This window comes from Bufo bufo, chromosome 7, assembly GCF_905171765.1.
Source record: "Bufo bufo chromosome 7, aBufBuf1.1, whole genome shotgun sequence".
Classification (NCBI taxonomy): domain Eukaryota; kingdom Metazoa; phylum Chordata; class Amphibia; order Anura; family Bufonidae; genus Bufo; species Bufo bufo.
In genome coordinates, this window is record NC_053395.1 from 232,891,628 (window position 1) to 232,916,524 (window position 24,897).

Sequence of the window (24,897 nt, forward strand, 5' to 3'; positions counted from 1 at the left end):
TGCGTGATACTGTCTGCAGGCCCTCTGTATCTAATCCTGTCCTGTGTGATAGTGTCTGCAGCCCTCTGTATCTAATCCTGCCCTGCGTGATACTGTCTGCAGGCCCTCTGTATCTAATCCTGTCCTGTGTGATACTGTCTGCAGCCCTCTGTATCTAATCCTGCCCTGTGTGATACTGTCTGCAGCCCTCTGTATCTAATCCTGCCCTGTGTGATACTGTCTGCAGCCCTCTGTATCTAATCCTGCCCTGTGTGATACTGTCTGCAGGGCCTCTGTATCTAATCCTGCCCTGTGTGATACTGTCTGCAGGCCCTCTGTATCTAATCCTGTGTGATACTGTCTGCAGGCCCTCTGTATCTAATCCTGCGTGATACTGTCTGCAGGCCTTCTGTATCTAATCCTGCCCTGTGTGATACTGTCTGCAGGCCTTCTGTATCTAATCCTGCCCTGTGTGATACTGTCTGCAGGCCCTCTGTATCTAATCCTGCCCTGTGTGATACTGTCTGCAGGGCCTCTGTATCTAATCCTGTGTGATACTGTCTGCAGGCCCTCTGTATCTAATCCTGCCCTGTGTGATACTGTCTGCAGGCCCTCTGTATCTAATCCTGCCCTGTGTGATACTGTCTGCAGGCCCTCTGTATCTAATCCTGCCCTGTGTGATACTGTCTGCAGGCCCTCTGTATCTAATCCTGCCCTGTGTGATACCGTCTGCAGGCCCTCTGTATCTAATCCTGCGTGATACTGTCTGCAGGCCCTCTGTATCTAATCCTGCCCTGTGTGATACAGTCTGCAGCCCTCTGTATCTAATCCTGCCCTGTGTGATACTGTCTGCAGGCCCTCTGTATCTAATCCTGCCCTGTGTGATACAGTCTTGGAGAGGTGTGATCCAGGATGAGGTGTCTCTTTATAATCTCTTTCCTGTTATAAACTCCAGATAATAACTACTATAAATGTCAGGGAGTATTACAGGGACCTGGCGCCCTCGTCACCTCGCGGCTTCCACTGTTTTCTATGGCGTTGCACTGTATTAATATCTAGGTGTTGATTTGTGATCCCCATGACCAGTCCTCCCGGTTGTGCTGCCCCCCCCCCCCCCCCCCCAGAAACCAGTATAACCGAGGCGCGTGTGAACAGGCGGCAGTAGACGGGCGTCCCGCGCGGCTGTCCTACCGCTGAGCCTCCTTAAAGGATTTTTTCAGTTTTCTGACTTCCTTTCCAATCTTCGATGACTGATGAAAAGTTCTCTAATTGCTGTCAAAGAACGGAAACCTTTTTCTTTCCATCCAGAGGCTGAAGCCCCATCCTCTCCAAATAATACAGCAGCAGAAATCTCATCGCTGTCCTGGTGGTTTGTTACAATGTATCAGTCTGGAGCCCATTGTCTGGACTGGATACATTTGTGTGTGTCCACTTCTCAGATGACAGCCGAACTAGTGTTTTTTCGCTGATTGCAAGCAAAGATCTTAGAAAATGATGAAGAACTGAAACCCCATCTGTTAGAAGGTTTTAGAATCCTCTACAGGAATAAGCGGCTGGGACCGTGGGAGCCTGTAGTGTGGAGCACGGCCACTGCTGCTGGATTACAGGGTGGTCGTAACCATGGAAACAAGCGGTGTATAATGTGATGGAAAAAGGAAGCCAGCAAAGAAGGCAATATGGAAAATCACAATACATTAGGAAGGGCCTTGTATTAATTCCCTCTACATGGTAACCCCTTTAAGCTTCATGTATGTGAAACTATAGAACCTATTTAAAGGGGTTTTCCCATCTCAGACAATGGGAGAGTATCGCGAGGATATGCCCCCATTGTCTGATATGTGCGGGTCCCAGAGGACCCACACCTACACCAACAACGGAGGCCCAAAAGTGCATGCGCAGCCGCCCTCCATTTATTTCAATGGGGCCACCGAAAATAGCCGATCGCTGGCTCAGCTATTTCCGTCTGCCCCATGGAAATGAACAGGAGCGGTGGCCGCGCATGGGTTGTGTGCCGCCATTCAGTACTATCGAGAGAGTACTTGGTGGTGGCCGGACCTGGTGAAACCCGGGGTCCTCCGGCCACCACCTTCCTCGCTCCGTTCTCGGTGTAGGTGTGGGACCCGCACCTATCAGACAGTGGGGGCATATCCTAGTCATATGCCCCCATTGTCTCTGATGGGAATACCCCTTTAAAGTTAAAGGGAGCCTGTCAGCAGTTCTGCCCAAGCTGAACTGCTGACAGCACTAGGTAGGGGCTGGGGGAACAGGAGAAACAAACCTTTTGTGGAGCTTTTCTCATCAGGAGCAGGTGAACATAAAGTTTTATTCTGCCAGGTTCTGCACCTGAAAGTGCCCAGAAGGCGGAGCTTCACTGTGAAGTGCCCTCTGTATTGAGCTGCTTCATAGCCCCTCTACTGTGAGCTCCACCTCCTGGGCACTCACAGAAGCAGAATAAAACTCCATACTTACACTACTCCTGATGAGAAAAGCTAGACAAAATGTGTTTGTCCTGCGCTCCTAGTCCCTATTAGTGCTGTCAGCAGTTTAGCATTAGGCTAGGGCTACACAACGACATTTGTCGCAGCAATGTCACGAAACCTATTTTACAATGCTAGTCCATGGTGTCCACTGCGACTGTGACATGACAGTTGTAAAAAAAAAACTCCAAGATGGATATCGCAGTGCGACACCATAGACTAGCATTATAAAATATGTTGTGCGACACGTTAAAGTGTAGTTGTGCCCTATACACAAGACGCCGCGTAACCCTAGCACATATGTACGTTCCCCGTATAAGCGGCTACTATAACGCTCTGTCCATATAAGAAGTCCTTGTATATGCTCAGGGCGGGCGTCCATTTATATATCTCAGGACTCCTATAGAGAGGGCAGGGAATCCTCTCTCCTCAGACCCCTTATTTCGTTCTCCACAGGTCGCCATCGTTGTCCCTTCCCTCTGGGGACGCCGCACAATGGCCTCTTCTCTGTCACATTCAGCCCCTTCTAAATCGGCCTTTGTTTTCTGAGGAGGGGGCTGAAGAGAGCATCTGCTGTATACTGACCCCCTGTATGTGGTGGGTGGGGGGCTTCTTCATAACGGGCCTAGCACCACACACAGGCCAAATCACCCACAGATCTATAGGGTGTCTGTCCTGTACTCCTAACTTGTCAGATGTGTGTGTGTGTGTGTATATATATATACACATACACACTATAGGCTATGTATCCCCTATGGATATATACACCATAGGCTCAGTATCTCCTATGGATATACAGTGGCATACAAACTTTTGGCCACCCCTGGCCACAATTCCTGTGAACAGTTCAGCAGGTTGAAGATGATGATTATTTTTGTTTTGTACAAATTTAGAGTGAAAACAAGAAAGAAGCCCCTTAAAAAAGCATGGGAACCCCAGAAGATGTGAGCGCTCAGATAACTGTAACCTGTTAGGGTTAAGGCTTGTTCACACTCATCGTTAGGAAAGGCAAGGTGATGCAGATTTCACAGCTTTATAAATCCCCCGACACCTCTAAACTTGTCCCTAAAAACAGCCATGGGTTCTTCTAAGCAGCTTCCAAACATTCTGAAAATGAAAATGGTTGAGGCCCACAAAGCAGGAGAAGGTTATAAGAAGATGGCAAAGCGTTTCAGGTTGCCATTTACTCTCTTCAAAATGTAATTAAGAAATGGCAGCTAACAGGAACAGTGGAGGTCAAGAGAAGGTCTGGAAGACCAAGAAAAATGTAAGAGACAGCTGCTCGTAGGATTGCTAAAAAGGAATATCAGAACCCCCGCTTGACTGCAAAAGACCTTCAGGAAGATTTAGCAGACTATGGAGTTGTGGGACATTGTTCTACTATTCAGCGACACCTGCATAAATATGGCCTTCATGGAATAGTCATCAGAAGAAAACCTCTCCACAAAATTCAGCAAAAGAACATTTAAACAAGCCTGATGTGTTCTGGAAACGAGTCCTGTGGACCAATGAGGTTAGAATAGAACTGTTTGACAGAGGTATGTTTGAAGAAAAAAGGACCCAGAATTCCATGAGAAGAACACCTCTGCAACCATGAAGCATGGGGGTGGATTGATCATGCTTTGGGTTTGTGTTGCAGCCAGTGACACGAGGAACATTTCACAAGTAGAGGGAATAATGGATTCAATAAAATTCCAGTAAATTCTGGAAGCAAACATAACACCAACTGTAAAAAAGCTGGAGCTGAAAGAGTTGTCACGGATGGTGTTGCAGAAAGCTGGAACTTATAAATAAACATCCGACTGGCTTGATCCCAAACTAAGGAGCATATGGGTGAGCCCTATAAAACCCCTAGAGCTCTCCCTGACTGCTATGCCCATGCAAAGATCTTTATGGTAGACGATTGCATGTCCTTGTACCTTATACTATGTGACACCTGAAAACCCTATAATAGTGAGGAGACATGACCACCGGCTCCCTGCACTTAAGGGTTACCTACAGGGTTACCTACAATCAAGCCAGCAAGAAACACAAATAAAGGAAACAGACTTATCTGAGGAATCGGGAGAAGCAGCCTCCAGCAGTGAACACAATCCAGGAACAAGTATAAACCGCAAAGTGAGGCAGTATGGGCGGAAATATAAATGGAGACAATCAGTGCAAATAGGTGACAGCTGGGGGAAGAAAAGGAGATGAGAAAGTGAAACCATACAACAGGTACAGAAGAACGTCTGCCAGATTTTCTCACAGAGCTGGCGGTGACAGGAGTAGGGCTTCTACAAATGGATAATGATCCTAAACACCCCTCAAAATCCACCATAAATGACCTCAGAAGGTGCTAGCTGAAGGTTTTAACATGGCCCTCACAGTCCCCTGATCTGCTGAAGGTTTTACCATGGCCCTCACAGTCCCCTGATCTGCTGAAGGTTTTACCATGGCCCTCACAGTCCATTGATCTGCTGAAGGATTTACCATGGTCCTCACAGTCCCCTGATCTGCTGAAGGTTTTACCATGGCCCTCACAGTCCCCTGATCTGCTGAATGTTTTACCATGGCCCTCACTGTCCCCTGATGTGCTGAAGGTTTTACCATGGCCCTCACTGTCCCCTGATGTGCTGAAGGTTTTACCATGTCCCTCACAGTCTCCTGATCTGCTGAAGGTTTTACCATGGCCCTCACAGTCCTCTGATCTGCTGAAGGTTTTACCATGGCCCTCACAGTCCCCTGATCTGCTGAAGGTTTTACCATGGCCCTCACAGTCTCCTGATCTGCTGAAGGTTTTACCATGGCCCTCACAGTCCCCTGATCTGCTGAAGGTTTTACCATGGCCCTCACAGTCCTCTGATCTAAAAATCATTGCAAATCTGTGGATAGACCTCAAAAGAGCAGCACATGCAAGACGGCCCAGGAATCCCACAGAACTGGAAGACGTCTGCAAGGAAGAATGGAGGAAAATCCATCAAACAAAAACTGAGAGACTCTTGACTGCTACAAAAAGCGTTACAAGCTGTGATACTCACCAAAGGGGGTGCTACTGGGTAGTAACCATGCAGGGGGCCCAAAGGTTTGTTTCCGGCCCGTTTCCTTTTTTGTTATTTTGAAAATGTAAAAGATGAAAATAAAAAATCTCGGTCCTCCTGTGAGCGGCGTAGCCTTCTCTCAGCCTTTCCTAGGCCGGAGACGTCACATTCATCAGTCACATGACCTACAGTGGGAGTGAATGGGGCTGAGCGCGATACCAAGCACGACCACTACACAATGTACGGCGCTGTGCTTGGTGAGCACGGAGAAGGCCGCGATGCTCACAGGAGTGCCGCTCCCTGCTCCAACACCTGATCCATGGGGGCCCGGGTGTCGGACCACCACTGATCAGATACGGATGACCGATCCTGAGGACAAGTCATCATTTATAGAGTCTTGGAAACCCCTCTTAACTTTTTGCCTTTTGGAGATCATTTCAACGTCCACTTGCTGAACTGTTCACAGTAACTTAGAGCAGGGCGCCCGGTCTTCTGCATCTCCTATAGATTCATACCCACTGGGAAAGATGTGTGGATGTGGCCTAACAAAGCTAAATGCATCAGAAATAATGCGCCAGTTTATTGTTTTAGACACTTTTTTGCGCCTCAGACCATTTTGAAAGTCTTAGAAAAGGGGGAGGGGCCTAGGGGTTGCGGGATTGTACGAATACTTTGTGTGTACTCATCGCCTAAAGCTATATACAATGATACAATGCATCCCATATACGTATCGACAACAGATCACCCCCCTCTCGGGTATTCACCGTACTCCTTATGTGTCACCTCCTATAGATACATACACTGTAATCCTCACCTATAGGTGTATACTGGGTGACATCACTCCTCTCCTATATATACGCTGTACTCCTCACCTATAGGTGTATACTGGGTGACATCACTCCTATATATATACGCTGTACTCCTCACCTATAGATACATACTGGGTGACATCACTCCTATATATATACGCTGTACTCCTCACCTATAGGTGTATACTGGGTGACATCACTGCTATATATATATACGCTGTACTCCTCACCTATAGGTGTATACTGGGTGACATCACTCCTATATATACATACGCTGTACTCCTCACCTATAGATGTATACTGGGTGACATCACTCCTATATATACATACGCTGTACTCCTCACCTATAGGTGTATACTGGGTGACATCACTCCTATATATACATACGCTGTACTCCTCACCTATAGGTGTATACTGGGTGACATCACTGCTATATATATACGCGTTACTCCTCACCTATAGATGTATACTGGGTGACATCACTGCTATATATACATACACTGTGCTCCTCACCTATAGGTGTATACTGGGTGACATCACTCCTATATATACATACGCTGTACTCCTCACCTATAGGTGTATACTGGGTGACATCACTCCTATATATACATACGCTGTACTCCTCACCTATAGGTGTATACTGGGTGACATCACTCCTATATATACATACGCTGTACTCCTCATCTATAGGTGTATACTGGGTGACATCACTCCTATATATACATACACTGTACTCCTCACCTATAGGTGTATACTGGGTGACATCACTCCTCTCCTATATATACGCTGTACTCCTCACCTATAGGTGTATACTGGGTGACATCACTCCTCTCCTATATATACGCTGTACTCCTCACCTATAGGTGTATACTGGGTGACATCACTCCTCTCCTATATATACGCTGTACTCACCTATAGGTGTATACTGGGTGACATCACTCCTATATATACATACACTGTACTCATCTATAGGTGTATACTGGGTGACATCACTCCTCTCCTATATATACGCTGTACTCCTCACCTATAGGTGTATACTGGGTGACATCACTCCTCTCCTATATATACGCTGTACTCACCTATAGGTGTATACTGGGTGACATCACTCCTATATATACATACACTGTACTCCTCACCTATAGGTGTATACTGGGTGACATCACTCCTCTCCTATATATACGCTGTACTCCTCACCTATAGGTGTATACTGGGTGACATCACTCCTCTCCTATATATACGCTGTACTCCTCACCTATAGGTGTATACTGGGTGACATCACTCCTATATATACATACACTGTACTCCTCACCTATAGGTGTATACTGGGTGACATCACTCCTATATATACATACGCTGTACTCCTCACCTATAGGTGTATACTGGGTGACATCACTCCTATATATATATATACGCGTTACTCCTCACCTATAGATACATACTGGGTGACATCACTCCTCTCCTATATATACGCTGTACTCCTCATCTATAGGTGTATACTGGGTGACATCACTCCTATATATACATACACTGTACTCATCTATAGGTGTATACTGGGTGACATCACTCCTATATATACATACACTGTACTCACCTATAGGTGTATACTGGGTGACATCACTGCTATATATACATACACTGTACTCCTCACCTATAGGTGTATACTGGGTGACATCACTCCTCTCCTATATATACGCTGTACTCCTCACCTATAGGTGTATACTGGGTGACATCACTCCTATATATACATACGCTGTACTCCTCACCTATAGCTGTATACTGGGTGACATCACTCATATATATACGCTGTACTCCTCACCTATAGGTGTATACTGGGTGACATCACTCCTATATATACATACACTGTACTCCTCACCTATAGCTGTATACTGGGTGACATCACTCATATATATACGCTGTACTCCTCACCTATAGGTGTATACTGGGTGACATCACTCCTCTCCTATATATACGCTGTAATCCTCACCTATAGATGTATACTGGGTGACATCACTCCTATATATACATACGCTGTACTCCTCACCTATAGGTGTATACTGGGTGACATCACTCCTCTCCTATATATACGCTGTACTCCTCACCTATAGCTGTATACTGGATGACATCACTCCTCTCCTATATATACACTGTACTCCTCACCTATAGGTGTATACTGGGTGACATCACTCCTATATATACATACACTGTACTCCTCACCTATAGCTGTATACTGGGTGACATCACTCATATATATATATACGCTGTACTCCTCACCTATAGGTGTATACTGGGTGACATCACTGCTATATATATACGCGTTACTCCTCACCTATAGGTGTATACTGGGTGACATCACTCCTATATATACATACACTGTACTCCTCACCTATAGCTGTATACTGGGTGACATCACTCATATATATATATACGCTGTACTCCTCACCTATAGGTGTATACTGGGTGACATCACTGCTATATATATACGCGTTACTCCTCACCTATAGGTGTATACTGGGTGACATCACTCCTATATATACGCTGTACTCCTCACCTATAGATCACACGTGACTGGACCTACCATCACCTGCTACTATAGCACATATGTACGCGTTCCCCGTTACATCATATGTGTGGGTTCATACCCAGCGAGGCGTCCGATTGCGCAGTGATCTGTACAGAGCGACTTCTCAGTCCAGCTGTGGAAGGGTTAATCCGGGCCCCCATGGAAATCATTAATTAGTTTTGACCTTCTTCTTTGTCCCCTGTGCAGCTTATCAGGCGCTGTGCACACAGAGCAGAGGGCGGCAGCAGCCGGGGCCCCTCTGACGGCTCTCGCCTCCCTCCCATGATGCCTCATTTCCCCGCTCCGCTAGAAGGGGTGGAGTCTGACACCTGGGAAAATAGTTGTCAGGGTGACGAGAGCCATGGGCGGGTGGTGGTGACGGCCGGGCGGACCCTCGCTGTAGACCGGATGTTATCGGACGCCTCCCTCGCAGACCTCCTGATCTCATCGCCGTCTTTCTTCTTTTTCAGATGCATTTTCTGTATCTGGGGGAGAAAATGGCGGCAAGACCGACTCCGTGGCCAATTTACAGCCGCAGTCATCGCTTAATTCAATCCAGAGCTCGCCGGGACCCAAGCGCTCCACCAACACGCTGAAGAAGTGGCTGACGAGTCCGGTGCGGCGGCTGAACAGCGGGAAGGCCGACAGCAACATCAAGAAGCAGAAGAAGCGGGCGGGAAACCTGGGCTCCCCCCGAGCAAACGACGACACCACCCCGCAGGGCGACAGCGCCGACGAGGTATAGACTCAGAACCATCAGGGTGTGACCACGATGATCTCCGAAATCAGGGAGGTTGTCACAGCCCCACCCCCTACTGAGCAGCAATGTCTCATTGTATAGAAAGAATTAAAGGGGAACTCCACCCAACATATTTTTCTTTGCGTCCATCAGAGGCTGGCGATTTCTAGTGTAGTTCTGGGTGGAGTTCTCCTTTAATTATAAGTATAAACGCTGTTTAGTGGACGCTTCCTCTTCGCGCACCACCCCTCCCCCATGTGGTTCTGTAGTGCAGGGTAGTATAAGGCTCATCCTCCGCACTGTCTCAGTGTCTGCTTTTTTTTTCCAGAAGGGTAAGAGAGGATGGGACGAAGAGGCCGACGACGACTCGCACACTCCGCTCCCTCCGCCTATGAAGATCTTCGATAATGAACCAGCACCAGACGACAAGGTACCGAGAATCCCGCAAATCCGCTGTGACGCCATCCGGGGGCGGTCAGGTCACGCCCCGTAATTAGGGGGTTGGGGTAACCAATAGCAACGCTTCTGTCACACAGCCAGACGGGAAAACGCCCGCTTCATGCAGCCGCTGCACTACAGTAATACACGCGTATGATCTATACAAGTGTATTACTGTACAGCAGCGGCGGCACGAAGCGCACGGCGTCATAGCAACCAATGACGCCGTGCGCTCCTGCTCTGAACAGGAATCCAGCGGAACATGTGCATTCGGCCTTATTCATCTTGTCCAAAACTCCAGTCACCTCCAGAGCTGCAGCCACAGGTCTTCTAAGACTTCATCTCTTCTACTCCAGTCACCTCCAGAGCTGAGTTCACAATTCTACTGTGACATCATATATTTTGCTCCAGTCACAGCCAGAGTATAGTACTATGTTCTCAGCTTGCAGCATGTAAACCCCAGCGGACGCGGCACAGTTATTAGTATATTCCTGGGGGTACAGGGTTCTTTGAGTAGGGGGACATGGCTTCGGAACATTAAGGAGAATTGTTAAACGCAGCTCAGGATGTGATTGAGGCATAAGACATATGTGTGAAGTAGAGGTTCTGTAAGGTTTCCCATGTTTCTGTGGCGTTACATTGTGTCTCTGCAGGTTGTCGTGCGTTCCTATTCTGTGTCTCTCCCGCTCGCACATTGCCGCTTTTCACAGTCTTCATTTAATTCTCTATGGTTGTAACTCAGCAGATTTCAGGGGCGGTCGCGGCACTTGTGTCATCGAGCACAGCCAGCAAATTCTCTGCCAGTTTCCTAAATCCAGCCTGACGTCACGAGAGAGGGGGTCATCGACACTTAACCCTTCCCGTGCCAGAATCCCTACAGCATGTGGAATGGTGCATGTGATGTGGGAGACGTACCATAAAGCTTGTTATATAATTCCTGTCACTCATCCCATTGATGAACACTGTAGTCATCCTCTCCCCTGAAATGGCTGATAACAGGGAGCAATAGACTGTATTCTCCTGTCCTACAGTCATCCTCTCCCCTGAAATGTCTGATAACAGGGACAATAGACTGTATTCTCCTGTCCTACAGTCATCCTCTCCCCTGAAATGGCTGATAACAGGGAGCAATAGACTGTGTTCTCCTGTCCTACAGTCATCCTCTCCCCTGAAATGGCTGATAACAGGGGGCAATAGACTGTATTCTCCTGTCCTACAGTCATCCTCTCCCCTGAAATGGCTGATAACAGGGGCAATAGACTGTATTCTCCTGTCCTACAGTCATCCTCTCCCCTGAAATGGCTGATAACAGGGGGCAATAGACTGTATTCTCCTGTCCTACAGTCATCCTCTCCTCTGAAATGGCTGATAACAGGGGCAATAGACTGTATTCTCCTGTCCTACAGTCATCCTCTCCCCTGAAATGGCTGATAACAGGGGGCAATAGATTGTATTCTCCTGTCCTACAGTCATCCTCTCCCCTGAAATGGCTGATAACAGGGAGCAATAGACTGTGTTCTCCTGTCCTACAGTCATCCTCTCCCCTGAAATGGCTGATAACAGGGGGCAATAGACTGTATTCTCCTGTCCTACAGTCATCCTCTCCCCTGAAATGGCTGATAACAGGGGCAATAGACTGTATTCTCCTGTCCTACAGTCATCCTCTCCCCTGAAATGGCTGATAACAGGGGGCAATAGACTGTATTCTCCTGTCCTACAGTCATCCTCTCCTCTGAAATGGCTGATAACAGGGGGCAATAGATTGTATTCTCCTGTCCTACAGTCATCCTCTACCCTGAAATGGCTGATAACAGGGGGCAATAGACTGTATTCTCCTGTCCTACAGTCATCCTCTCCCCTGAAATGGCTGATAACAGGGGACAATAGATTGTATTCTCCTGTCCTACAGTCATCCTCTCCCCTGAAATGGCTGATAACAGGGGACAATAGACTGTATTCTCCTGTCCTACAGTCATCCTCTCCCCTGAAATGGCTGATAACAGGGGGCAATAGACTGTATTCTCCTGTCCTACAGTCATCCTCTCCCCTGAAATGGCTGATAACAGGGGGCAATAGACTGTATTCTCCTGTCCTACAGTCATCCTCTCCCCTGAAATGGCTGATAACGGGGCAATAGACTGTATTCTCCTGTCCTACAGTCATCCTCTCCCCTGAAATGGCTGATAACAGGGGGCAATAGACTGTATTCTCCTGTCCTACAGTCATCCTCTCCCCTGAAATGGCTGATAACAGGGAGGAATAGACTGTATTCTCCTGTCCTACAGTCATCCTCTCCCCTGAAATGGCTGATAACAGGGAGCAATAGACTGTATTCTCCTGTCCTACAGTCATCCTCTCCTCTGAAATGGCTGATAACAGGGGGCAATAGATTGTATTCTCCTGTCCTACAGTCATCCTCTCCCCTGAAATGGCTGATAACAGGGGGCAATAGACTGTATTCTCCTGTCCTACAGTCATCCTCTCCCCTGAAATGGCTGATAACAGGGGGCAATAGACTGTATTCTCCTGTCCTACAGTCATCCTCTCCCCTGAAATGGCTGATAACAGGAGCAATAGACTGTATTCTCCTGTCCTACAGTCATCCTCTCCCCTGAAATGGCTGATAACAGGGAGCAATAGACTGTATTCTCCTGTCCTACAGTCATCCTCTCCCCTGAAATGGCTGATAACAGGGAGCAATAGACTGTATTCTCCTGTCCTACAGTCATCCTCTCCCCTGAAATGGCTGATAACAGGGAGCAATAGACTGTATTCTCCTGTCCTACAGTCATCCTCTCCCCTGAAATGGCTGATAACAGGGAGCAATAGACTGTATTCTCCTGTCCTACAGTCATCCTCTCCCCTGAAATGGCTGATAACAGGGAGCAATAGACTGTATTCTCCTGTTCTACAGTCATCCTCTCCCCTGAAATGGCTGATAACAGGGGGCAATAGACTGTATTCTCCTGTCCTACAGTCATCCTCTCCCCTGAAATGGCTGATAACAGGGGGCAATAGACTGTATTCTCCTGTCCTACAGTCATCCTCTTCTCTGAAATGGCTGATAACAGGGGGCAATAGATTGTATTCTCCTGTCCTACAGTCATCCTCTCCCCTGAAATGGCAGATAACAGGAGGCAATAGACTGTATTCTCCTGTCCTACAGTCATCCTCTCCCCTGAAATGGCTGATAACAGGGGGCAATAGACTGTATTCTCCTGTCCTACAGTCATCCTCTCCTCTGAAATGGCTGATAACAGGGGGCAATAGACTGTATTCTCCTGTCCTACAGTCATCCTCTCCCCTGAAATGGCTGATAACAGGGAGCAATAGACTGTATTCTCCTGTCCTACAGTCATCCTCTCCTCTGAAATGGCTGATAACAGGGGGCAATAGACTGTATTCTCCTGTCCTACAGTCATCCTCTCCCCTGAAATGGCTGATAACAGGGAGCAATAGATTGTATTCTCCTGTCCTACAGTCATCCTCTCCTCTGAAATGGCTGATAACAGGGGGCAATAGACTGTATTCTCCTGTCCTACAGTCATCCTCTCCCCTGAAATGGCTGATAACAGGGAGCAATAGACTGTATTCTCCTGTCCTACAGTCATCCTCTCCCCTGAAATGGCTGATAACAGGAGGCAATAGACTGTATTCTCCTGTCCTACAGTCATCCTCTCCCCTGAAATGGCTGATGACAGGGGGCAATAGATTGTATTCTCCTGTCCTACAGTCATCCTCTCCCCTGAAATGGCTGATAACAGGGGGCAATAGACTGTATTCTCCTGTCCTACAGTCATCCTCTCCACTGAAATGGCTGATAACAGGGGGCAATAGACTGTATTCTCCTGTCCTACAGTCTTCCTCTCCCCTGAAATGGATGATAACAGGGGGCAATAGACTGTATTCTCCTGTCCTACAGTCATCCTCTCCCCTGAAATGGCTGATAACAGGGGGCAATAGACTGCATTCTCCTGTCCTACAGTCATCCTCTCCTCTGAAATGGCTGATAACAGGGAGCAATAGATTGTATTCTCCTGTCCTACAGTCATCCTCTCCCCTGAAATGACTGATAACAGGAGCAATAGACTGTATTCTCCTGTCCTACAGTCATCCTCTCCTCTGAAATGACTGATAACAGGAGCAATAGACTGTATTCTCCTGTCCTACAGTCATCCTCTCCCCTGAAATGACTGATAACAGGGGGGAATAGACTGTATTCTCCTGTCCTACAGTCATCCTCTCCTCTGAAATGACTGATAACAGGGGGCAATAGACTGTATTCTCCTGTCCTACAGTCATCCTCTCCTCTGAAATGGCTGATAACAGGGGGCAATAGACTGTATTCTCCTGTCCTACAGTCATCCTCTCCTCTGAAATGGCTGATAACAGGGGGCAATAGACTGTATTCTCCTGTCCTACAGTCATCCTCTCCTCTGAAATGGCTGATAACAGGGGGCAATAGATTGTATTCTCCTGTCCTACAGTCATCCTCTCCCCTGAAATGGCTGATAACAGGGGGCAATAGACTGTATTCTCCTGTCCTACAGTCATCCTCTCCCCTGAAATGGCAGATAACAGGAGGCAATAGACTGTATTCTCCTGTCCTACAGTCATCCTCTCCCCTGAAATGGCTGATAACAGGGGCAATAGACTGTATTCTCCTGTCCTACAGTCATCCTCTCCTCTGAAATGGCTGATAACAGGGGGCAATAGACTGTATTCTCCTGTCCTACAGTCATCCTCTCCCCTGAAATGGCTGATAACAGGGAGCAATAGACTGTATTCTCCTGTCCTACAGTCATCCTCTCCTCTGAAATGGCTGATAACAGGGGGCAATAGACTGTATTCTCCTGTCCTACAGTCATCCTCTCCCCTGAAATGGCTGATAACAGGGAGCAATAGATTGTATTCTCCTGTCCTACAGTCATCCTCTCCTCTGAAATGGCTGATAACAGGGGGCAATAGACTGTATTCTCCTGTCCTACAGTCATCCTCTCCCCTGAAATGGCTGATAACAGGGAGCAATAGACTGTATTCTCCTGTCCTACAGTCATCCTCTCCCCTAAAATGGCTGATAACAGGAGGCAATAGACTGTATTCTCCTGTCCTACAGTCATCCTCTCCCCTGAAATGGCTGATGACAGGGGGCAATAGATTGTATTCTCCTGTCCTACAGTCATCCTCTCCCCTGAAATGGCTGATAACAGGGGGCAATAGACTGTATTCTCCTGTCCTACAGTCATCCTCTCCACTGAAATGGCTGATAACAGGGGGCAATAGACTGTATTCTCCTGTCCTACAGTCTTCCTCTCCCCTGAAATGGATGATAACAGGGGGCAATAGACTGTATTCTCCTGTCCTACAGTCATCCTCTCCCCTGAAATGGCTGATAACAGGGGGCAATAGACTGCATTCTCCTGTCCTACAGTCATCCTCTCCTCTGAAATGGCTGATAACAGGGGGCAATAGATTGTATTCTCCTGTCCTACAGTCATCCTCTCCCCTGAAATGACTGATAACAGGAGCAATAGACTGTATTCTCCTGTCCTACAGTCATCCTCTCCTCTGAAATGACTGATAACAGGAGCAATAGACTGTATTCTCCTGTCCTACAGTCATCCTCTCCCCTGAAATGACTGATAACAGGGGGGAATAGACTGTATTCTCCTGTCCTACAGTCATCCTCTCCTCTGAAATGACTGATAACAGGGGGCAATAGACTGTATTCTCCTGTCCTACAGTCATCCTCTCCTCTGAAATGGCTGATAACAGGGGGCAATAGACTGTATTCTCCTGTCCTACAGTCATCCTCTCCTCTGAAATGGCTGATAACAGGGGGCAATAGACTGTATTCTCCTGTCCTACAGTCATCCTCTCCTCTGAAATGGCTGATAACAGGGGGCAATAGATTGTATTCTCCTGTCCTACAGTCATCCTCTCCCCTGAAATGGCTGATAACAGGGGGCAATAGACTGTATTCTCCTGTCCTACAGTCATCCTCTCCCCTGAAATGGCTGATAACAGGAGCAATAGATTGTATTCTCCTGTCCTACAGTCATCCTCTCCCCTGAAATGGCTGATAACAAGGGGCAATAGACTGTATTCTCCAGTCCTACAGTCATCCTCTCCCCTGAAATGTCTGATAACAGGGGGGCAATAGACTGTATTCTCCTGTCCTACAGTCATCCTCTCCCCTGAAATGGCTGATAACAGGGGGCAATAGACTGTATTCTCCTGTCCTACAGTCATCCTCTCCCCTGAAATGGCTGATAACAGGGGGCAATAGACTGTATTCTCCTGTCCTACAGTCATCCTCTCCCCTGAAATGGCTGATAACAGGGGGGCAATAGACTGTATTCTCCTGTCCTACAGTCATCCTCTCCCCTGAAATGGCTGATAACAGGGAGCAATAGACTGTGTTCTCCTGTCCTACAGTCATCCTCTCCCCTGAAATGGCTGATAACAGGGGGCAATAGACTGTATTCTCCTGTCCTACAGTCATCCTCTCCCCGGAAATGGCTGATAACAGGGAGCAATAGACTGTATTCTCCTGTCCTACAGTCATCCTCTCGCCGTTTATAGGGCAGATTTCTAATAGGCTTTGTGTTTCAGTTCTTCCTCGTTGTTAAGACCTCTGAGTGCTGTCAGTGATTTGGAACATTCTGAGGCCTAAAGCCTGTCCTGATCACACAGGATTGTCACTGGCTCATTGTAACAAACCCTCTGTGTGCAATCCAGACTAGGCCAGCACTTCATTGCACAGTGATAAGGACTGGACACTGTCCCTTTAATGACTCGAGTCTAATGTAATGGGACGTGCGTTGCTGCAGCTCCACAGATCATCACCCTCATCATTTCATAGCTGCTCCTCCCAGCTAATCAGATTGCGCTGCGGCCAAATAACTGCCCGGCCGCCTCTTGTGTAAATGAACCACCTATAGAGCCTGTCGCCCTGTCCTGTGCCCCAGAGGGGGAGGAGCCTCCTGTAACCCACCATGGAGATACAGTGGCCGGGGGCAGGTGACCGCAAGAAAACCGCATTAGTTTTGTACATTAATGTGTGATTTGGGGGAATTCCCAGGACCCTCTGTGACCCCCCCACCCATTATATTGACTTTAGTACACGGGGGCAGGGCGTGCTGAGACCGTTTGGGGGTGACATCTGCGTCTCTTCTCACTAACATTGTTCCTGCTTTCTCTCCCTGTAACCCCCGCGGCCCCTGCCTGATTCCTCTGCTGCTCCTCCTGTCGGCTGCTGCTAACCCGCTGCTTTTGCACGCCTGCGGCTTCCAGCCTTCCTTACTTGTGACCCGTCAGAGCTCGGCAGAGGTGCCCAGTGCCGCCGAGCTGGTCAGTGCTATAGAGAATCTGGTCAGGAGCAAGATGGTAAGTGACAGGACCTAGCACTAAGTGTATGCGTACAGCCTGGGCACTGCTGTGTCACCTATACTACACCTGTGCACAGCCTGGGCCCTGCTATGTCACCTATACTACACCTGTGCACAGCCTGGGCCCTGCTATGTCACCTAAACTACACCTGTGTACAGCCTGGGCCCTGCTATGTCACCTAAACTACACCTGTGTACAGCCTGGGCCCTGCTATGTCACCTAAACTACACCTGTGTACAGCCTGGGCCCTGCTATGTCACCTAAACTACACCTGTGTACAGCCTGGGCCCTGCTATGTCACCTAAACTACACCTGTGTACAGCCTGGGCCCTGCTATGTCACCTATACTACACCTGTGTACAGCCTGGGCACTGCTGTGTCACCTATACTACACCTGTGTACAGCCTGGGCCCTGCTATGTCACCTATACTACACCTGTGCACAGCCTGGGCTCTGCTGTGTCACCTAAACTACACCTGTGTACAGCCTGGGCCCTGCTGTGTCACCTATACTACACCTGTGTACAGCCTGGGCTCTGCTGTGTCACCTATACTACACCTGTGCACAGCCTGGGCTCTGCTGTGTCACCTATACTACACCTGTGTACAGCCTGGGCTCTGCTGTGTCACCTATACTACACCTGTGCACAGCCTGGGCTCTGCTGTGTCACCTATACTACACCTGTGTACAGCCTGGGCCCTGCTATGTCACCTAAACTACACCTGTGTACAGCCTGGGCCCTGCTATGTCACCTATACTACACCTGTGCACAGCCTGGGCTCTGCTGTGTCACCTAAACTACACCTGTGTACAGCCTGGGCCCTGCTGTGTCACCTATACTACACCTGTGTACAGCCTGGGCTCTGCTGTGTCACCTATACTACACCTGTGCACAGCCTGGGCTCTGCTGTGTCACCTATACTACACCTGTGTACAGCCTGGGCCCTGCTATGTCACCTAAACTACACCTGTGTACAGCCTGGGCCCTGCTATGTCACCTATACTACACCTGTGCACAGCCTGGGCTCTGCTGTGTCACCTAAACTACACCTGTGTACAGCCTGGGCCCTGCTGTGTCACCTATACTACACCTGTGTACAGCCTGGGCTCTGCTGTGTCACCTATACTACACCTGTGCACAGCCTGGGCTCTGCTGTGTCACCTATACTACACCTGTGTACAGCCTGGGCTCTGCTGTGTCACCTATACTACACCTGTGCACAGCCTGGGCTCTGCTGTGTCACCTATACTACACCTGTGCACAGCCTGGGCCCTGCTGTGTCACCTATACTACACCTGTGTACAGCCTGGGCTCTGCTGTGTCACCTATACTACACCTGTGCATAGCCTGGGCCCTGCTGTGTCACCTATACTACACCTGTGCACAGCCTGGGCTCTGCTGTGTCACCTATACTACACCTGTGTACAGCCTGGGCTCTGCTGTGTCACCTATACTACACCTGTGTACAGCCTGGGCACTGCTGTGTCACCTATACTACACCTGTGTACAGCCTGGGCTCTGCTGTGTCACCTATACTACACCTGTGCACAGCCTGGGCTCTGCTGTGTCACCTATACTACACCTGTGCACAGCCTGGGCTCTGCTGTGTCACCTATACTACACCTGTGCACAGCCTGGGCTCTGCTGTGTCACCTATACTACACCTGTGTACAGTCTGGGCTCTGCTGTGTCACCTATACTACACCTGTGTACAGCCTGGGCTCTGCTGTGTCACCTATACTACACCTGTGCACAGCCTGGGCTCTGCTGTGTCACCTATACTACACCTGTGCACAGCCTGGGCTCTGCTGTGTCACCTATACTACACCTGTGCACAGCCTGGGCTCTGCTGTGTCACCTATACTACACCTGTGTACAGCCTGGGCTCTGCTGTGTCACCTATACTACACCTGTGTACAGCCTGGGCTCTGCTGTGTCACCTATACTACACCTGTGCACAGCCTGGGCTCTGCTGTGTCACCTATACTACACCTGTGCACAGCCTGGGCTCTGCTGTGTCACCTATACTACACCTGTGCACAGCCTGGGCTCTGCTGTGTCACCTATACTACACCTGTGTACAGTCTGGGCTCTGCTGTGTCACCTATACTACACCTGTGCACAGCCTGGGCTCTGCTGTGTCACCTATACTACACCTGTGCACAGCCTGGGCTCTGCTGTGTCACCTATACTACACCTGTGCACAGCCTGGGCTCTGCTGTGTCACCTATACTACACCTGTGCACAGCCTGGGCTCTGCTGTGTCACCTATACTACACCTGTGTACAGCCTGAGCCCTGCTATGTCACCTATACTACACCTGTGCACAGCCTGGGCTCTGCTGTGTCACCTATACTACACCTGTGTACAGCCTGAGCCCTGCTATGTCACCTATACTACACCTGTGTACAGCCTGGGCTCTGCTGTGTCACCTATACTACACCTGTGTACAGCCTGGGATCTGCATATCCCCTACACTACATCTGTTCATACAGGCAGAGTATGCTGGGAGTTGTAGTCCCCATGCATTTGTTTCCAGGTCTGATGATGTCCCCCTCCCCCGTACGCAGCTGCCCTCGCTTGCTGCACCCTCTTTATCACCCATCTGGTGTTCTGCAGATTTCTGGGTACAGTAGATTTGGAGACCCCCATACGCTGCCTCCCATGTCCTCTTCTGTGATATGAGCCCCCTGACTCATTCCTTCTCTCCACAGACGATCGATGGCGGCCCCTATAGAAGCCCTCAGACCAGTTCTGTACCTGATGGGTACAGTAATGAAGGGATGTCCCTGCCACCCGCCCCCCGGAACCACGAGGAGGAGCAGAAAGCGAAAGCTCTGAGGGGGCGAATGTGAGTGACTCCTGCAACCCCTTCCCTGCTGCCCTGCGCCCCCCTCCCTGCTGCCCTGCGCCCCCCTCCCTGCTGCCCTGCACCCCCCTCCCTGCTGCCCTGCACCCCCCCTCCCTGCTGCCCTGCACCCCCCCTCCCTGCTGCCCTGCACCCCCCCTCCCTGCTGCCCTGCACCCCCTCCCTGCTGCCCTGCACCCCCCCTCCCTGCTGCCCTGCACCCCCTCCATCTGCCCTGCACCCCCCTCCCTGCTGCCCTGCACCCCCCCTCCCTGCTGCCCTGCACCCCCCTCCCTGCTGCCCTGCACCCCCTTCTATCTGCCCTGCACCCCCTCCCTGCTGCCCTGCACCCCCTCCATCCGCCCTGCACCCACCTCCCTGCTGCCCTGCACCCACCTCCCTGCTGCCCTGCACCCACCTCCCTGCGCCCTGCACCCCCTCCTATCTGCCCTGCACCCCTCCCTGCTACACTGCACCCACCTCCCTGCTGCCCTGCACCCCCCCATCAGCCCTTCACCTCCCCTCCCTGCTGCCCTCCTGTGAGGTTTGAGGCGGGGGTGGCCTCGCGCCAGCAGCATTTTGTGTCTCATTGCAATTCTTCTGCAATGAAACAAAGCCGTTTCTATCAAAGAGGAAAATAACATCTCTGCCGAGACACTGGAGCCATTGTGTGCGGAGAGGGGACAGAGGCCTGGCTATGCCAGCTGCACAGGAATACCACCACCCTCATATCATGCATGACTCCTGATCCTCTAATACATCTCGACTATTTCCTGATCCACTTCCTCTAATGCCTCCTGCCCACGTCCTGATCCACTTCCTCGAATACCTCCTGCCCACGTCCTGATCCACTTCCTCTAATACCTCCTGCCCTTGTCCTGATCCACTTCCTCTAATACATCCTGCCCACATCCTGATCCACTTCCTCTAATACATCCTGCCCACGTCCTGATCCACTTCCTCTAATACATCCTGCCCACGTCCTGATCCACTTCCTCAACCTCCTGCCCACGTCCTGATCCACTTCCTCTAATACCTCCTGCCCACGTCCTGATCCACTTCCTCGAATACCTCCTGCCCACGTCCTGATCCACTTCCTCGAATACCTCCTGCCCACGTCCTGATCCACTTCCTCTAATACCTCCTGCCCACGTCCTGATCCACTTCCTCTAATACCTCCTGCCCTTGTCCTGATCCACTTCCTCTAATACATCCTGCCCACATCCTGATCCACTTCCTCTAATACATCCTGCCCACGTCCTGATCCACTTCCTCTAATACATCCTGCCCACGTCCTGATCCACTTCCTCAACCTCCTGCCCACGTCCTGATCCACTTCCTCTAATACCTCCTGCCCACGTCCTGATCCACTTCCTCGAATACCTCCTGCCCACGTCCTGATCCACTTCCTCGAATACCTCCTGCCCACGTCCTGATCCACTTCCTCTAATACATCCTGCCCACGTCCTGATCCACTTCCTCTAATGCATCCTGCCCACGTCCTGATCCACTTCCTCTAATGCATCCTGCCCACTCTCTGATCCACTTCCTCTAATACATCCTGCCCACGTCCTGATCCACTTCCTCTAATGCATCCTGCCCACGTCCTGATCCACTTCCTCTAATACATCCTGCCCACTCTCTGATCCACTTCCTCTAATACATCCTGCCCACGTCCTGATCCACTTCCTCTAATACATCCTGCCCACTCTCTGATCCACTTCCTCTAATACATCCTGCCCACGTCCTGATCCACTTCCTCTAATACATCCTGCCCACGTCCTGATCCACTTCCTCTAATACATCCTGCCCACGTCCTGATCCACTTCCTTGAATACCTCCTGCCAACGTCCTGATCCACTTCCTCTAATACATCCTGCCCACGTCCTGATCCACTTCCTCTACTTCCTGCCCACGTCCTGAACCACTTCCTCTACTTCCTGCCCACGTCCTGAACCACTTCCTCTACCTCCTGCCCACTTCCTCGTACATTTATCTTGGCATTCTGCTCTTCTCTTCTACAGGTTTGTGTTAAATGAGTTGGTGCAAACAGAGCGAGATTACGTGAAGAACCTGGGTGTGGTGGTGGAGGTGAGTGTGCGCTCTATTCACTGACAGGGTGATGACCTGTGGGTCTGTTGTGCTCATGGCGGCTCCTCGTCTCCACTGCACAGGGCTTCATCCCCAGGATACAAGAGAAAGGGACATCGGAGGATATGAACGGGAAGGACAAGATCGTGTTTGGTAACATCCACCAGATCTACGACTGGCACAAAGAGTAAGTGTCTCGTTCAGCTCTGCTCATCCCGCGCCACGTCTGCACCTGTATGTGTGTGTATGTATATGGTTAATGTCCGGCTGTGTGAGACCTTTGGAGGAGACTTGACTCCAGGCGTCAGTGGCACAGCTGGAACATGGCGGTATAGTCCCCTGCTGCCCCGCCCACGTCCCAGTGAGGAAGAGGTTAATAAATGTTGCTCCCTGGCACTCTTCATCCTTCAACAAGAACTCATTAAGACGACCGCCTGTAATAAAGCGGCACCGCTGCACCGTGACGTCACTGCAGAGGACGGATCCGCAGGATGGGGGTTGTGGTTCCAGTGGTTTACACTGTAACAATTTCCGGATCCACCGCGTTGCGCGCTTGTTTCATCGTTTCCTCCTGAGGCCGCCATGCTCATAGGGAGCTCCACATAATCCCGTCATGTTTTCAATGATTTGCCGCAATGATGTTCATGTTTCGGCTTCGCCGGGGGTGGAGACTTTTCTGTACGTAATCCGGTCACAGTAAAACAGGAACCTTCTATTTTGCACCATTTTCTCTAGATACAGCCTGCAGTGTAAAGAATGGTGGTTTCCTTGTGGTTGTGTGTATGTAAATGTAAACAGAAGACGATTTCTGGTCATTAACCCGTCCTAATTCTGGGTTCCTCCCCAGAACTGCTGAATGTTTGACGCGTTTAACCCCTTGGACCCCGCCGGCTCCTCTCTGACTGTTCATTCTTTTCTTCCTCAGCTTTTTCCTGGGGGAGCTGCAGAAATGTCTCCCGGAGCCCGAGCGGCTGGCCCAGCTTTTCATAAAACATGTAAGTGGAGTCGCCATACAGCGTATTTTCTTTCCGTGTCCTTTCCGTTTTTTTTGGCTTGCCTACGGTCTGCATTCATTTCAATGGGTCCACAAAAAAAACAGAAGGTACTCTGCATGCATTCAGTTTCCGTATGTCCGTAAAAAATAGAACATGTGCCATTATTGTCCGCATTACGGACAAGGATAGGACTGTTCTATTAGGGGCCGGCTGTTCCGTTCCGTAAAATACGGAATGCACGCTGATGTCATCCGTATTTTTTGCGGATCCGTTTTTTTGCAGACCACAAAATACATAGGGTCGTGTGCATGAGCCCTAACTGGAAGGCTCTGGTTGTCAGAGGGGCCGAGGGCTGCACTTTATGGCAGTCTGAGATTGGAGGGGGGATCTGCAGTCTTTGGGGTGGCGGCTCGTCCCAGGTCAGTATCGCACGGGCTATTCAGCTGTTATCGAGGAGACATGGTTTTTATAAAGCTGTAAAGTCACTGTGTAATATAAGCTAATATAAACCTAGTTCATGGATACACCCTGCAGTGTAAAGAATGGAGGTTTTTATTCTGATGGCTACATCCTATGTCCTGTCTGTATAGGCCCATGTAATTTAGTCTTTCCTCTCCTGTATTCATATACACTTGCACAGTATCATATGGGGAGGGGGTCAGTCAGCAAAGGGTTATTCTCGGCATATTATTTGAAGAAACCCAATCACAGTGGAGATATGGAGAGAAGCGGCGCCACATTGTAAAACCCAGAGAGCAGCGTCATGTCATCAGTGCTGTATTGTTAATTTTGTGTTCTTCGTATCCAGGAGAGAAAATTGCACATGTACGTGGTATACTGCCAGAACAAACCGCGCTCCGAATACGTAGTCGCTGAGTACGATTCCTTCTTTGAGGTAAGAAAAGATCTGCAGTCACATTACTGAGCAAATCACTCCCCGCGGCTACGTGAGCCTGTAATCTTTTATTACACCTTATATACAGATAGAATCACTGTGTACATACATTACATTATTATACTCCAGAGCTGCACTCACTACTGATCCTGGGTTACAACCTGATCCAGAGCTGCACTCACCATTCTGCTGGTGCGGTCAATGTGTACATACATTACTTATCCTGTACTGATCCTGAGTTACATCCTGTATTATACTCCAGAGCTGCACTCACTATTCTGCTGGTGCAGTCACTGTGTACATACATTACTTATCCTGTACTGATCCTGAGTTACATCCTGTATTATACTCCAGAGCTGCACTCAGTATTCTGCTGGTGCAGTCACTGTGTACATACATTACTTATCCTGTACTGATCCTGAGTTACATCCTGTAATATACTCCAGAGCTGCACTCACTATTCTGCTGGTGCAGTCACTGTGTACATACATTACTTATCCTGTACTGATCCTCAGTTACATCCTGTATTATACTCCAGAGCTGCACTCACTATTCTGCTGGTGCAGTCACTGTGTACATACATTGCTTATCCTGTACTGATCCTGAGTTACATCCTGTATTATACTCCAGAGCTGCACTCACTATTCTGCTGG

At 49.4% G+C, this 24,897-nt stretch overlaps 1 protein-coding gene across 11 annotated transcripts in view; it reads left to right on the forward strand.

Moving 5' to 3' along the window:
• The window catches only part of KALRN (kalirin RhoGEF kinase), a 270,877-nt gene that overhangs the window by 198,768 nt on the left and 47,212 nt on the right, over positions 1-24,897 (forward strand). For 9 of the 11 annotated variants that reach the window (XM_040439928.1, XM_040439929.1, XM_040439931.1 and 6 more), the window contains 8 exons: positions 9,316-9,584; positions 9,913-10,014; positions 17,319-17,411; positions 20,130-20,266; positions 22,288-22,354; positions 22,438-22,541; positions 23,280-23,349; positions 24,158-24,244. In XM_040439928.1, coding sequence (XP_040295862.1) covers positions 9,316-9,584; positions 9,913-10,014; positions 17,319-17,411; positions 20,130-20,266; positions 22,288-22,354; positions 22,438-22,541; positions 23,280-23,349; positions 24,158-24,244 — 929 coding nt within the window. Of the gene's footprint in view, positions 1-9,315; positions 9,585-9,912; positions 10,015-10,675; positions 11,102-17,318; positions 17,412-20,129; positions 20,267-22,287; positions 22,355-22,437; positions 22,542-23,279; positions 23,350-24,157; positions 24,245-24,897 lie in introns of those variants that run through there. The other 2 variants (XM_040439930.1, XM_040439935.1) reach the window with 2 other exon arrangements.